General features: G+C 48.5%; 1 protein-coding gene across 1 annotated transcript in view; it reads right to left on the reverse strand.

Annotated features, from left to right (window-relative positions):
* The window catches only part of LOC124019784 (thyroglobulin-like), a 113,118-nt gene that overhangs the window by 22,922 nt on the left and 76,557 nt on the right, over positions 1 to 13,639 (reverse strand). The window contains exons 41-48 of the mRNA XM_046335210.1: positions 13,527 to 13,606; positions 12,824 to 12,967; positions 12,005 to 12,070; positions 8,433 to 8,567; positions 7,380 to 7,553; positions 5,955 to 6,159; positions 1,782 to 1,873; positions 1,465 to 1,620 (exon numbers count right to left, since the gene is read on the reverse strand). Coding sequence (XP_046191166.1) covers positions 1,465 to 1,620; positions 1,782 to 1,873; positions 5,955 to 6,159; positions 7,380 to 7,553; positions 8,433 to 8,567; positions 12,005 to 12,070; positions 12,824 to 12,967; positions 13,527 to 13,606 — 1,052 coding nt within the window. The remainder of the gene's footprint in view (positions 1 to 1,464; positions 1,621 to 1,781; positions 1,874 to 5,954; positions 6,160 to 7,379; positions 7,554 to 8,432; positions 8,568 to 12,004; positions 12,071 to 12,823; positions 12,968 to 13,526; positions 13,607 to 13,639) is intronic.

Consider the following 13,639-nt stretch of genomic DNA (forward strand, 5'->3'; position numbering starts at 1 on the left):
GACTGGGAGGGGCCAGTGGTTTAGTAGGTGTTGCTGTGTTGCAGGGCTTTATAGAAGAGCTGTCTGGGAGGGACCAGTGGTTTAGTAGGTGTTGCTGTGTTGCAGGGCTTTATAGAAGGGCTGTCTGGGAGGGTCCAGTGGTTTAGTAGATGTTGCAGTGCTTTATAGAAGGGCTGTCTAGGAGGGACCAGTGGTTTAGTAGGTGTTGCTGTGTTGCAGGGCTTTATAGAAGAGCTGTCTGGGAGGGGCCAGTGGTTTAGTAGGTGTGGCTGTGTTGCAGGGCTTTATAGAAGAGCTGTCTGGGAGGGGCCAGTGGTTTAGTAGGTGTGGCTGTGTTGCAGGGCTTTATACAAGGGCTGTCTGGGAGGGGCCAGTGGTTTAGTAGGTGTTGCAGGGCTTTATAGAAGGGCTGTGTGAGAGGGAACAGTGGTTTAGTAGGTGTTTCTGTGTTGCAGGGCTTTATAGAAGGGCTGTCTGGGAGGGACCAGTGGTTTAGTAGGTGTTTCTGTGTTGCAGGGCTTTATAGAAGGGCTGTCTGGGAGGGGCCAGTGGTTTAGTAGGTGTTTCTGTGTTGCAGGGCTTTATAGAAGAGCTGTGTGGGAGGGGCCAGTGGTTTAGTAGGTGTTTCTGTGTTGCAGGGTTTTATAGAAGAGCTGTCTGGGAGGGGCCAATGGTTTAGTAGGTGTGGCTGTGTTGCATGGCTTTATAGAAGAGCTGTCTGGGAGGGGCCAGTGGTTTAGTAGGTGTTTCTGTGTTGCAGGGTTTTATAGAAGAGCTGTCTGGGAGGGGCCAATGGTTTAGTAGGTGTGGCTGTGTTGCAGGGCTTTATAGAAGGGCTGTCTGGGAGGGACCAGTGGTTTAGTAGGTGTGGCTGTGTTGCAGGGTCTTCTAGAGTTGCTGGCTGAGGGCTCCTATCACCAAGACTACACATCACTCTAAAACAGAACGTGCCGCCTAGGATAATAAAGTTGAAACTTGAACACACACACACAGTCCTTCCACATGTCTGTGAGTGTGCCAGCTGTGTGCTATGGCTGGCTAGCTGACTGTGGAGAGAGTCAGTCCTCCCTCTCAGTGCCACATCAGCACAGAACACACCATCAGCAGAGATGTATCTCCCCCATCTCTCCCTCATCTCTCCCCTCCCGCCCATCTCTCCCTCATCTCTCCCCTCCCGCCCATCTCTCCCTCCGGGCCCTCTCAGCCCCCCACAGCAGCAGAATACCAACAGTAAACATGTCATCCTCTCCCCTTCACTTTCATCGTGACCTGATTCTAACTTCATGTCCACTGTCTTCCTCCTACATTTACATTCCCTTATTAAGCCATTTCAGCAGCTCTCTCAGACCCAGTTGTGAGTTCAGATTTAGAAGGCAGCACTTGTTCGTGTCTTTTGTTACTTTTGAAAGCATATAACCTGTAAGATAACTGAATGCTGCTTCTGACGTGTGTTAAGAGGAGCACCTGTGCTGAGGAATCCGAACGCTGCAACCCTGGTGTTGACGGTAACCACGACGATGTTGCCGACGGCAGCCAGGTAGGAGCCGTCCAGTAGAGATGCTGTGTCATCGCTGGCTGCTCCAGACGGGTTATGGAAGAACACCAGGACCGCTGCACTCCCTCTCTATCAGAGGAAAAGACAAGAACAGGAATGACACGGCAGACCAACTGTCAATCTGAAGGACCGGTAGTGGAGTGGTGTTTGAGGTGTCTAGGGGTTACTAAAGGAGAGGTCAACAGGGCTTCTAGTGAAACAAAGATCTCTATCGGTACAATGTGACTTACGATGCCGCTGGGGACGAAGATGTTGAGGTACAGACAGTCCTCACTGCTGGCTGATGACTCCACAGCTCCAGGCTGCAGACAACTGGGTCTACCATGGGGAACATCCCATAATAACAGGGTTAGAGGTCACATTAACACACTGCATGTGGTACAACTGGGAATACCATGGAAACATCCATAATAACAGGGTTAGAGGTCACATTAACACACTGCATGTGGTACAACTGGGTTAGAGGTCACATTAACACACTGCATGTGGTACAACTGGGTTAGAGGACACATTAACACACTGCATGTGGTACAACTGGGAATACCATGGAAACATCCATAATAACAAGCTGTTTCTCAACTAGACACTAATGTACTTGTCCTCTTGTTCAGTTTTGCACCGGGGCCTCCCACTCCTCTTTCTATTCTGGTTAGGGCCAGTTTGCACTGTTCTGTGAAGGCAGGGGTACACAGCGTTTTATGAGATCTTCAGTTTTTTGGCAATTTCTCGCATGGAATAGCCTTCATTTCTCAGAACAAAAATAGACTAATGCTTTTCAGAAGAAAGGTCTTTGTGTCTGGCCATTTTGAGCCTGCAATCAAACCCACAAATGCTGATGCTCCAGATGCTCAGCTCGTCTAAAGAAGGCCAGTTGTATTGCTTGTTTAATCATAACAACAGTTTTCAGCTGTGCTAACATAATTGCAAAAGGGTTTTCTAATGATCAAATAGCCTTTTCAAATTATAAACTTGGATTAGTTAACACAACGTGCCATTGGAACACAGGAGTGATGGTTGATGATAATGGGCCTCTGTACGCCTATGTAGATATTCCATAAAAAATCTGCTGTTTCCAGCTACAATAGTCATTTACAACATTAACAATTTCTGATAAATTTTATGTTATTTCAATGGACGAAAAAAAATTGCTTTTCTTTCAAAAACAAGAACATTTCTAAGTGGCCCCAAACATTTTAATGGTAGTGTATATATATATATATAAAGATTCCAGGATGTAACATGTCCTAGTGGTTAGCGTGTCGGACCTGTAACCGAAAGGTTGCTAGATTGAATCCCCGAGCTGACAAGGTAAAAATCTGTCGTTCTGCCCCTGAACAAGGCAGTTAACCCACTGTTCCTAGACCAGTTAACCCACTGTTCCTAGACCAGTTAACCCACTGTTCCTAGACCAGTTAACCCACTGTTCCTAGACCAGTTAACCCACTGTTCCTAGACCAGTTAACCCACTGTTCCTAGTTAACCCACTGTTCCTAGACCAGTTAACCCACTGTTCCTAGACCAGTTAACCCACTGTTCCTAGACCAGTTAACCCACTTAACCCACTGTTCCTAGACCAGTTAACCCACTGTTCCCCACTAGACCAGTTAACCCACTGTTCCTAGACCAGTTAACCCACTGTTCCTTAACCCACTGACCAGTTAACCCACTGTTCCTAGACCAGTTAACCCACTGTTCCTAGACCAGTTAACCCACTGTTCCTAGACCAGTTAACCCACTGTTCCTAGACCAGTTAACCCACTGTTCCTAGACCAGTTAACCCACTGTTCCTAGACCAGTTAACCCACTGTTCCTAGACCAGTTAACCCACTGTTCCTAGACCAGTTCTAGACCAGTTACCAGTTAACCCACTGTTCCTAGACCAGTTAACCCACTGTTCCTAGACCAGTTAACCCACTGTTCCTAGTTAACCCACTGTTCCTAGACCAGTTAACCCACTGTTCCTAGACCAGTTAACCCACTGTTCCTAGACCAGTTAACCCACTGTTCCTAGACCAGTTAACCCACTGTTCCTAGACCAGTTAACCCACTGTTCCTAGACCAGTTAACCCACTGTTCCTAGACCAGTTAACCCACTGTTCCTGTTCCTAGACCAGTTAACCCACTGTTCCTAGACCAGTTAACCCACTGTTCCTACCCACTGTTCCTAGACCAGTTAACCCACTGTTCCTACCAGTTAACCCAGTTAACCCCAGTTAACCCACTGTTCCTAGACCAGTTAACCCACTGTTCCTAGACCAGTTAACCCACTGTTCCTAGACCAGTTAACCCACTGTTCCTAGACCAGTTAACCCACTGTTCCTAGACCAGTTAACCCACTGTTCCTAGACCAGTTAACCCACTGTTCCTAGACCAGTTAACCCACTGTTCCTAGACCAGTTAACCCACTGTTCCTAGACCAGTTAACCCACTGTTCCTAGACCAGTTAACCCACTGTTCCTAGAACCCCACTGTTCCTAGACCAGTTAACCCACTGTTCCTAGACCAGTTAACCCACTGTTCCTAGACCAGTTAACCCACTGTTCCTAGACCAGTTAACCCACTGTTCCTAGACCAGTTAACCCACTGTTCCTAGACCAGTTAACCCACTGTTCCTAGACCAGTTAACCCACTGTTCCTAGACCAGTTAACCCACTGTTCCTAGACCAGTTAACCCACTGTTCCTAGACCAGTTAGACCAGTTAACCCACTGTTCCTAGACCAGTTAACCCACTTCCTAGACCAGTTAACCCACTGTTCCTAGACCAGTTAACCCACTGTTCCTAGACCAGTTAACCCACTGTTCCTAGACCAGTTAACCCACTGTTCCTAGACCAGTTAACCCACTGTTCCTAGACCAGTTAACCCACTGTTCCTAGACCAGTTAACCCACTGTTCCTAGACCAGTTAACCCACTGTTCCTAGACCAGTTAACCCACTGTTCCTAGACCAGTTAACCCACTGTTCCTCCAGTTAACCCACTGTTCCTACCAGTTAACCCACTGTTCCTAGACCAGTTAACCCACTGTTCCTAGACTGTTCCTAGACCAGTTAACCCACTGTTCCTAGACCAGTTAACCCACTGTTCCTAGACCAGTTAACCCACTGTTCCTAGACCAGTTAACCCACTGTTCCTAGACCAGTTAACCCACTGTTCCTAGACCAGTTAACCCACTGTTCCTAGACCAGTTAACCCACTGTTCCTAGACCAGTTAACCCACTGTTCCTAGACCAGTTAACCCACTGTTCCTAGACCAGTTAACCCACTGTTCCACTGTTCCTAGACCAGTTAACCCACTGTTCCTAGACCAGTTAACCCACTGTTCCTTCCTAGACCAGTTAACCCACTGTTCCTAGACCAGTTAACCCACTGTTCCACTTAACCCACTGTTCCTAGACCAGTTAACCCACTGTTCCTAGACCAGTTAACCCACTGTTCCTAGACCAGTTAACCCACTGTTCCACTGTTCCTAGACCAGTTAACCCACTGTTCCACTGTTCCTAGACCAGTTAACCCACTGTTCCTAGACCAGTTAACCCACTGTTCCTAGGCCAGTTAACCCACTGTTCCACTGTTCCTAGACCAGTTAACCCACTGTTCCTAGACCAGTTAACCCACTGTTCCTAGACCAGTTAACCCACTGTTCCACTGTTCCACTGTTCCTAGGCCAGTTAACCCACTGTTCCTAGACCAGTTAACCCACTGTTCCTAGACCAGTTAACCCACTGTTCCTGTTCCTAGACCAGTTAACCCACTGTTCCACTGTTCCTAGACCAGTTAACCCACTGTTCCTAGACCAGTTAACCCACTGTTCCTAGACCAGTTAACCCACTGTTCCTAGACCAGTTAACCCACTGTTCCTAGACCAGTTAACCCACTGTTCCTAGACCAGTTAACCCACTGTTCCTAGACCAGTTAACCCAGACCAGTTAACCCACTGTTCCTAGACCAGTTAACCCACTGTTCCTAGACCAGTTAACCCACTGTTCCTAGACCAGTTAACCCACTGTTCCTAGACCAGTTAACCCACTGTTCCTAGACCAGTTAACCCACTGTTCCTAGACCAGTTAACCCACTGTTCCTAGACCAGTTAACCCACTGTTCCTAGACCAGTTAACCCACTGTTCCTAGACCAGTTAACCCACTGTTCCTAGACCAGTTAACCCACTGTTCCACTGTTCCTAGACCAGTTAACCCACTGTTCCACTGTTCCTAGGCCGTCATTGTGAATAAGTATTTGTTCTTGCCTACTTAAATAAAGGTTCAATATTATGATTTTTTATTTTTTTAAATAACATTTTCAGGGACCCGTTTTGGCTTGTGAACACCCCTTTCCAAACTACTGGATGAAATTGTACAAAACCTTTATAACGCATCTTTAAAAACAGAGTCATTGTTTACCTGGTAACCGTGGCGTTCCATGTGCCACTCCATTCAGCAGGCTGTGGGGGTACGAAACGGAGGGCTCTGATAGGAGGACGAGCGTACGGAACTCCCAAGAACTGTCTGACTGTCTTCCTGTCTGACCCGAGCAGCGTTGTCACGGACGATCCCTGGAGCGTTCCGTGAGCCGGGATAAACACTGACGTCAACGTCACCTTGGGTTCTGGATCCCACAGAAAACATAACCATCAGTCAGAGGGAAGCCTGGACTGACAACTATGGGCCCTGGTCAAAAGTAATGCACCATATAGGGAACAGGGTGACATTTGGGACAGAGATACTGTCTGCACTGGAATCAACCAGCTGTAAAACTCCTTCAGCACCTCTCAGATGATAAATCACGCTTTCTAATAATAATGACCATTACAGGAAGTAGGCTGCAGTGATTGACACGACCTAACCCACCAATAAACATCTCTGTTTCTTCAAACACTAGTCACATTAGCAGCAGTAAAGTGAGGCAGGGTCAGGGATGTATAGTGAGGCAGGGATGTATAGTGAGGCAGGGATGTATAGTGAGGCAGGGATGTATAGTGAGGCAGGGATGTATAGTGAGGCAGGGTCAGGGATGTATAGTGACCCAGGGATGTATAGTGAGTCAGGGATGTATAGTGAGTCAGGGTCAGGGATGTATAGTGACCCAGGGATGTATAGTGAGTCAGGGATGTATAGTGACCCAGGGTCAGGGATGTATAGTGACCCAGGGTCAGGGATGTATAGTGACCCAGGGTCAGGGATGTATAGTGACCCAGGGTCAGGGATGTATAGTGACCCAGGGTCAGGGATGTATAGTGAGCCAGTGTCAGGGATGTATAGTGAGCCAGGGTCAGGGATATATAGTGAGGCAGGGTCAGGGATGTATAGTGACCCAGGGTCAGGGATGTATAGTGACCCAGGGTCAGGGATGTATAGTGACCCAGGGATGTATAGTGAGCCAGGGTCAGGGATGTATAGTGACCCAGGGTCAGGGATGTATAGTGACCCAGGGTCAGGGATGTATAGTGACCCAGGGTCAGGGATGTATAGTGACCCAGGGTCAGGGATGTATAGTGAGTCAGGGTCAGGGATGTATAGTGAGTCAGGGTCAGGGATGTATAGTGAACCAGGGTCAGGGATGTATAGTGAACCAGGGTCAGGGATGTACAGTGAGCCAGGGTCAGGGATGTATAGTGACCCAGGGCCAGGGATGTATAGTGACCCAGGGTCAGGGATGTATAGTGACCCAGGGATGTATAGTGACCCAGGGTCAGGGATGTATAGTGAGTCAGGGTCAGGGATGTATAGTGAGTCAGGGTCAGGGATGTATAGTGAACCAGGGTCAGGGATGTATAGTGACCCAGGGTCAGGGATGTATAGTGACCCAGGGTCAGGGATGTTGCCCACCTTTGTGGAGGTAGACCTGGAGAGCTGACTCTCTGATGACCAGCCGACAGTCCTGACCTCCGGTGGTGGTAGTGGAGGGGCCACAGGCCAGGGTGTCTGGGTAGAGGACACAGCGGACAGCCGAGTCGGTCCGCCCCACTGACACCGCAACGCAGGACTCAGCCTCCTCACAGGCTGAGGGGAGACACACACACAGAGGTAAATACAAGGATTGGGGCTCAGACAGGAGAGACCGAGGAGGGGCACAGATGAGGGGTACAGACAGGAGAGACCGAGGAGGGGCACAGATGAGGGGAACAAACAGGAGAAACCGAGGAGGGGCACAGATGAGGGGTACAGACAGGAGAGACCGAGGAGGGGCACAGATGAGGGGCACAGACAGGAGAGACCGAGGAGGGGCACAGATGAGGGGCACAGACAGGAGAGACCGAGGAGGGGCACAGACAGGAGAGACCGAGGAGGGGCACAGACAGGAGAGACCGAGGAGGGGCACAGATGAGGGGCACAGACAGGAGAGACCGAAGAGGGGCACAGACAGGAGAGACCGAGGAGGGGCACAGACAGGAGAGACCGAGGAGGGGCACAGATGAGGGGCACAGACAGGAGAGACCAAGGAGGGGCACAGATGTGGGGCACAGACAGGAAAGACCAAGGAGGGGCACAGATGAGGGACACAGACAGGAGAGACCAAGGAGGGGCACAGATGAGGGGCACAGACAGGAGAGACCAAGGAGGGGCACAGATGAGGGACACAGACAGGAGAGACCGAGGAGGGGCACAGACAGGAGAGACCGAGGAGGGGCACAGATGAGGGGCTCAGACAGGAGAGACTGAGGAGGGGCACAGATGAGGGGCACAGACAGGAGAGACAGAGGAGGGGCACAGATGAGGGGCACAGACAGGAGAGACCAAGGAGGGGCACAGTTGAGGGGCACAGACAGGAGAGACCGAGGAGGGGCTTAAACCCCTCTTGCCAGGGGACATGTGTGGTCCTGAGTTGGGGGACGTTGATCGTTAGACTAGACTCTGGAACATGATGAAGATGTTTCTCACCAGACAGACACCAGTCTCTGGTCCTGTCCAGGTCCTCAGCGATGTCTTTACTGATGTGAATAATGTCAAACGTGGAGACGGACGGATCCACCAGAGTAGAGGACACATCCAGGAGTCTCCACTCACTCAAACTCACTGGCAGAGAGACACACATCTTTATCAGCAGGGGATGCATCTAACACAGTGTCTGCATCTAACACAGTGTCTGCATCTAACACAGTGTCTGCATCTAACACAGTGTCTGCATCTAACACAGTGTCTGCGTCTAACACAGTGTCTGCATCTAACACAGTGTCTGCATCTAACACAGTGTCTGCATCTAACACAGTGTCTGCATCTAACACAGTGTCTGTCTGCATCTAACACAGTGTCTGCATCTAACACAGTGTCTGCATCTAACACAGTGTCTGCATCTAACACAGTGTCTGCATCTAACACAGTGTCTGCATCTAACACAGTGTCTGCATCTAACACAGTGTCTGCATCTAACACAGTGTCTGCATCTAACACAGTGTCTGCATCTAACACAGTGTCTGCATCTAACACAGTGTCTACATCTAACACAGTGTCTACATCTAACACAGTGTCTGCATCTAACACAGTGTCTGCATCTAACACAGTGTCTGCATCTAACACAGTGTCTGCATCTAACACAGTGTCATTATCTCCTCTGTCTAATGGACAGGTTTCTAGCTACTGGAGACAGTATTTCCTCTGTCTAATGGACAGGTTTCTAGCTACTGGAGACAGTATCTCCTCGGTCTAATGGACAGGTTTCTAGCTACTGGAGCTGTTGGAGACAGTATCTCCTCTGTCTAATGGACAGGTTTCTAGCTACTGGAGACAGTATCTCCTCTGTCTAATGGACAGGTTTCTAGCTACTGGAGCTGTTGGAGACAGTATCTCCTCTGTCTAATGGACAGGTTTCTAGCTACTGGAGACAGTATCTCCTCTGTCTAATGGACAGGTTTCTAGTTACTGGAGCTGTTGGAGACAGTATCTCCTCTGTCTAATGGACAGGTTTCTAGCTACTGGAGCTGTTGGAGACAGTATCTCCTCTGTCTAATGGACAGGTTTCTAGCTACTGGAGACAGTATCTCCTCTGTCTAATGGACAGGTTTCTAGCTACTGGAGACAGTATCTCCTCTGTCTAATGGACAGGTTTCTAGTTACTGGAGCTGTTGGAGACAGTATCTCCTCTGTCTAATGGACAGGTTTCTAGTTACTGAAGCTGTTGGAGACAGTATCTCCTCGGTCTAATGGACAGGTTTCTAGCTACTGGAGACAGTATCTCCTCTGTCTAATGGACAGGTTTCTAGTTACTGGAGCTGTTGGAGACAGTATCTCCTCTGTCTAATGGACAGGTTTCTAGCTACTGGAGCTGTTGGAGACAGTATCTCCTCTGTCTAATGGACAGGTTTCTAGCTACTGGAGACAGTATCTCCTCTGTCTAATGGACAGGTTTCTAGCTACTGGAGCTGTTGGAGACAGTATCTCCTCTGTCTAATGGACAGGTTTCTAGCTACTGGAGACAGTATCTCCTCTGTCTAATGGACAGGTTTCTAGTTACTGGAGCTGTTGGAGACAGTATCTCCTCTGTCTAATGGACAGGTTTCTAGTTACTGAAGCTGTTGGAGACAGTATCTCCTCGGTCTAATGGACAGGTTTCTAGCTACTGGAGACAGTATCTCCTCGGTCTAATGGACAGGTTTCTAGCTACTGGAGACAGTATCTCCTCGGTCTAATGGACAGGTTTCTAGCTACTGGAGACAGTATCTCCTCGGTCTAATGGACAGGTTTCTAGCTACTGGAGCTGTTGGAGACAGTATCTCCTCTGTCTAATGGACAGGTTTCTAGCTACTGGAGCTGTTGGAGACAGTATCTCCTCTGTCTAATGGACAGGGTTCTAGCTACTGGAGCTGTTGGAGACAGTATCTCCTCTGTCTAATGGACAGGTTTCTAGCTACTGGAGACAGTATCTCCTCTGTCTAATGGACAGGTTTCTAGCTACTGGAGCTGTTGGAGACAGTATCTCCTCTGTCTAATGGACAGGTTTCTAGCTACTGGAGACAGTATCTCCTCTGTCTAATGGACAGGTTTCTAGTTACTGGAGCTGTTGGAGACAGTATCTCCTCGGTCTAATGGACAGGTTTCTAGCTACTGGAGGCAGTATCTCCTCGGTCTAATGGACAGGTTTCTAGTTACTGGAGCTGTTGGAGACAGTATCTCCTCTGTCTAATGGACAGGTTTCTAGCTACTGGAGACAGTATCTCCTCGGTCTAATGGACAGGTTTCTAGCTACTGGAGACAGTATCTCCTCGGTCTAATGGACAGGTTTCTAGCTACTGGAGACAGTATCTCCTCGGTCTAATGGACAGGTTTCTAGCTACTGGAGACAGTATCTCCTCGGTCTAATGGACAGGTTTCTAGCTACTGGAGACAGTATCTCCTCGGTCTAATGGACAGGTTTCTAGCTACTGGAGACAGTATCTCCTCGGTCTAATGGACAGGTTTCTAGCTACTGGAGACAGTATCTCCTCGGTCTAATGGACAGGTTTCTAGCTACTGGAGCTGTTGGAGACAGTATCTCCTCTGTCTAATGGACAGGTTTCTAGCTACTGGAGCTGTTGGAGACAGTATCTCCTCTGTCTAATGGACAGGTTTCTAGCTACTGGAGCTGTTGGAGACAGTATCTCCTCTGTCTAATGGACAGGTTTCTAGCTACTGGAGACAGTATCTCCTCTGTCTAATGGACAGGTTTCTAGCTACTGGAGCCGTTGGAGACAGTATCTCCTCTGTCTAATGGACAGGTTTCTAGCTACTGGAGCCGTTGGAGACAGTATCTCCTCTGTCTAATGGACAGGTTTCTAGCTACTGGAGGGTATGGAGGAAGTGAGTCTAATTAAAGGCTAACTGGGAAACACTGTGGCTTGTAAACATTTCAGCACGTCAGCACAATGAAAGCTTGATGACCATATTAGTTTGTCTCTTTGATGTGAGGAGGAGGGCGGGGGGTCCCTTTGAACACACACAAATGTGAAATGGGTTGTCGCCCAAACAGCACCCCATTCCCCATAATGCACCATTTTTTAACAGAGCCCTATGGGCCCGGGTCAAAAGTGGAGCACTATATAAGGAATAGGCTCCCGAGTGGTGCAGTGGTCTAAGGCGCTACATTGCAGTGCTAGAGGCGCCACTACAGACCCTGGTTCTATCCCGGGCTTTATCACAACCGGCCGTGGTCGGGAGTCCCATAGGGCGGCGTACAATTGGCCCAGCGTTGTCTGGATTAGGGGAGGGTTTGGCCGGGGGGGGTAGCCCCGTCATTGTAAATAATAATTTGTTCTGAACTGCCTTGTTAAATAAAGGTTAAATACATAAAGCACATACAGAAGGACCTGGGGGGCCTCATCCAGAGACAGGAAGGATGACGTGTTTCCATCGTTTACAGGAGGATGACAGCGGGAATAAACACACAGTCAGTCTGTGTGTTGTAGCTGACGTATCAAACGAACAGTGTAATGTTGTTGTACATTCTACCTCCTGAGGTGAAATATTAACTGCACTCTCACCGTTCTCTGAAGGAGCACGTAGTTGGAAACTGGGGCACAACCGTGGTGATTTAGTCCACTGGTTCACTGTGGAGAACAATGGAAACGTCTGAGTCATTACGTAATAAACTCCTTAACGATCAGACAACTACTTGGTTAAATCAATGTGTCTGCTAGATCACGTGGCTCAGCAACACCAACTGGAGAAAAGCTGGATTACCGCTGTGCCCCAAATAGCACCCTAGTGCACGACATAGATAGGGAGCCACTTGAAACAGAAACAAATGTGTGAGCTATAAAGGGACTCTTAAGAATAGAAAAATTACCAGCGAGTCAGAATTTCTCCCCCCCAAAAAAGTAAGAACAATTTGTAGTTTCTGTAATCCTTACCAAGTGACAAAATATAACCCACAAAATGAGATGAACAGCTGAGGCATAATAACACGTTTCTGTTTGAATCAGTGTGCAGCTGTGTCCCAAATAGCACACTTTTCCTCCAATGGGCTCTGGTCAAATGTAGTGCACTACATAAAGAGAAGGTGCCATTTGGGACACACAGACTGTAACCAGGGCAACACCACTGTCACTATTCTCCAGAAGAGAAGGTAACATCAAGACATCAAACTTAAAAGGTAAGAGACAACTCAAGATGTTGGCCAGAAGTTCGAACAAGATGTGTTTCATGCCTCCTCGCTGAGTAAGCTACCCTAAACGCTGTAGAGTTTCAAACGGCACCCTATTCCCTATGTAGTGCACTACTTTTGACCAGGAGCCCATAGGGAATAGGGTGCCATTTGGGAGTCACCCTGTACCTACTTATCCTCGGACATTTACACACACCTGGTTTCTCGTACCAGCCAAGCGGATACACTCCGGTTTCTACTTTGGAGGGGGTGCAGTCCTGGACTCTCCAGGTTGTCCGTTCTCCTTCACCACACGTCTGGATACCAAAGCTGTTCAGAGTCAGGCAGAGAACGTCTGATCCTGGATGGAGACAACACACACACACACACACACACACACACACACACACACACACACACACACACACACACACACACACACACACACACACACACACACACACACACACACACACAAAGACACACACACACACAAAGACACACACACACACACACACACACACACACACACAAACACACACACACACACACACACACACACACACACACACACACACACACACACAAAAACACACAAACACACACACACACACACACAAACACACACACACACAAACACACACACACACACACAAAGACACACACACACACACACACACACAACACACACAAAGACACACACACAGACACACACAAAGACACACACACAGACACACACACAGACACACACAAAGACACACACACAAAGACACTTTAGAGGAAATATTTCCTTTGGACTTTGGAGCTATATTGTGATTGTTTCCCTCTTCTCTCTCGGCCCTTGAACTTTGAATGTCGGAGGAATTGTCAGCACTGTAAGAAACATGTCAGTTACTATGTTGACTGAAATAACAACTGACCAGGTGACTGTGTGTCCCTGACGTATCCGATTCCACGGCAACACGGGTCTTCATCACATCTCCGTTCACACTCACGGAACCTGGTACAAACACAAAGCAGGCACACACCTTTT

Source organism: Oncorhynchus gorbuscha, unplaced genomic scaffold (genome assembly GCF_021184085.1).
Source record: "Oncorhynchus gorbuscha isolate QuinsamMale2020 ecotype Even-year unplaced genomic scaffold, OgorEven_v1.0 Un_scaffold_681, whole genome shotgun sequence".
NCBI classification, from domain to species: domain Eukaryota; kingdom Metazoa; phylum Chordata; class Actinopteri; order Salmoniformes; family Salmonidae; genus Oncorhynchus; species Oncorhynchus gorbuscha.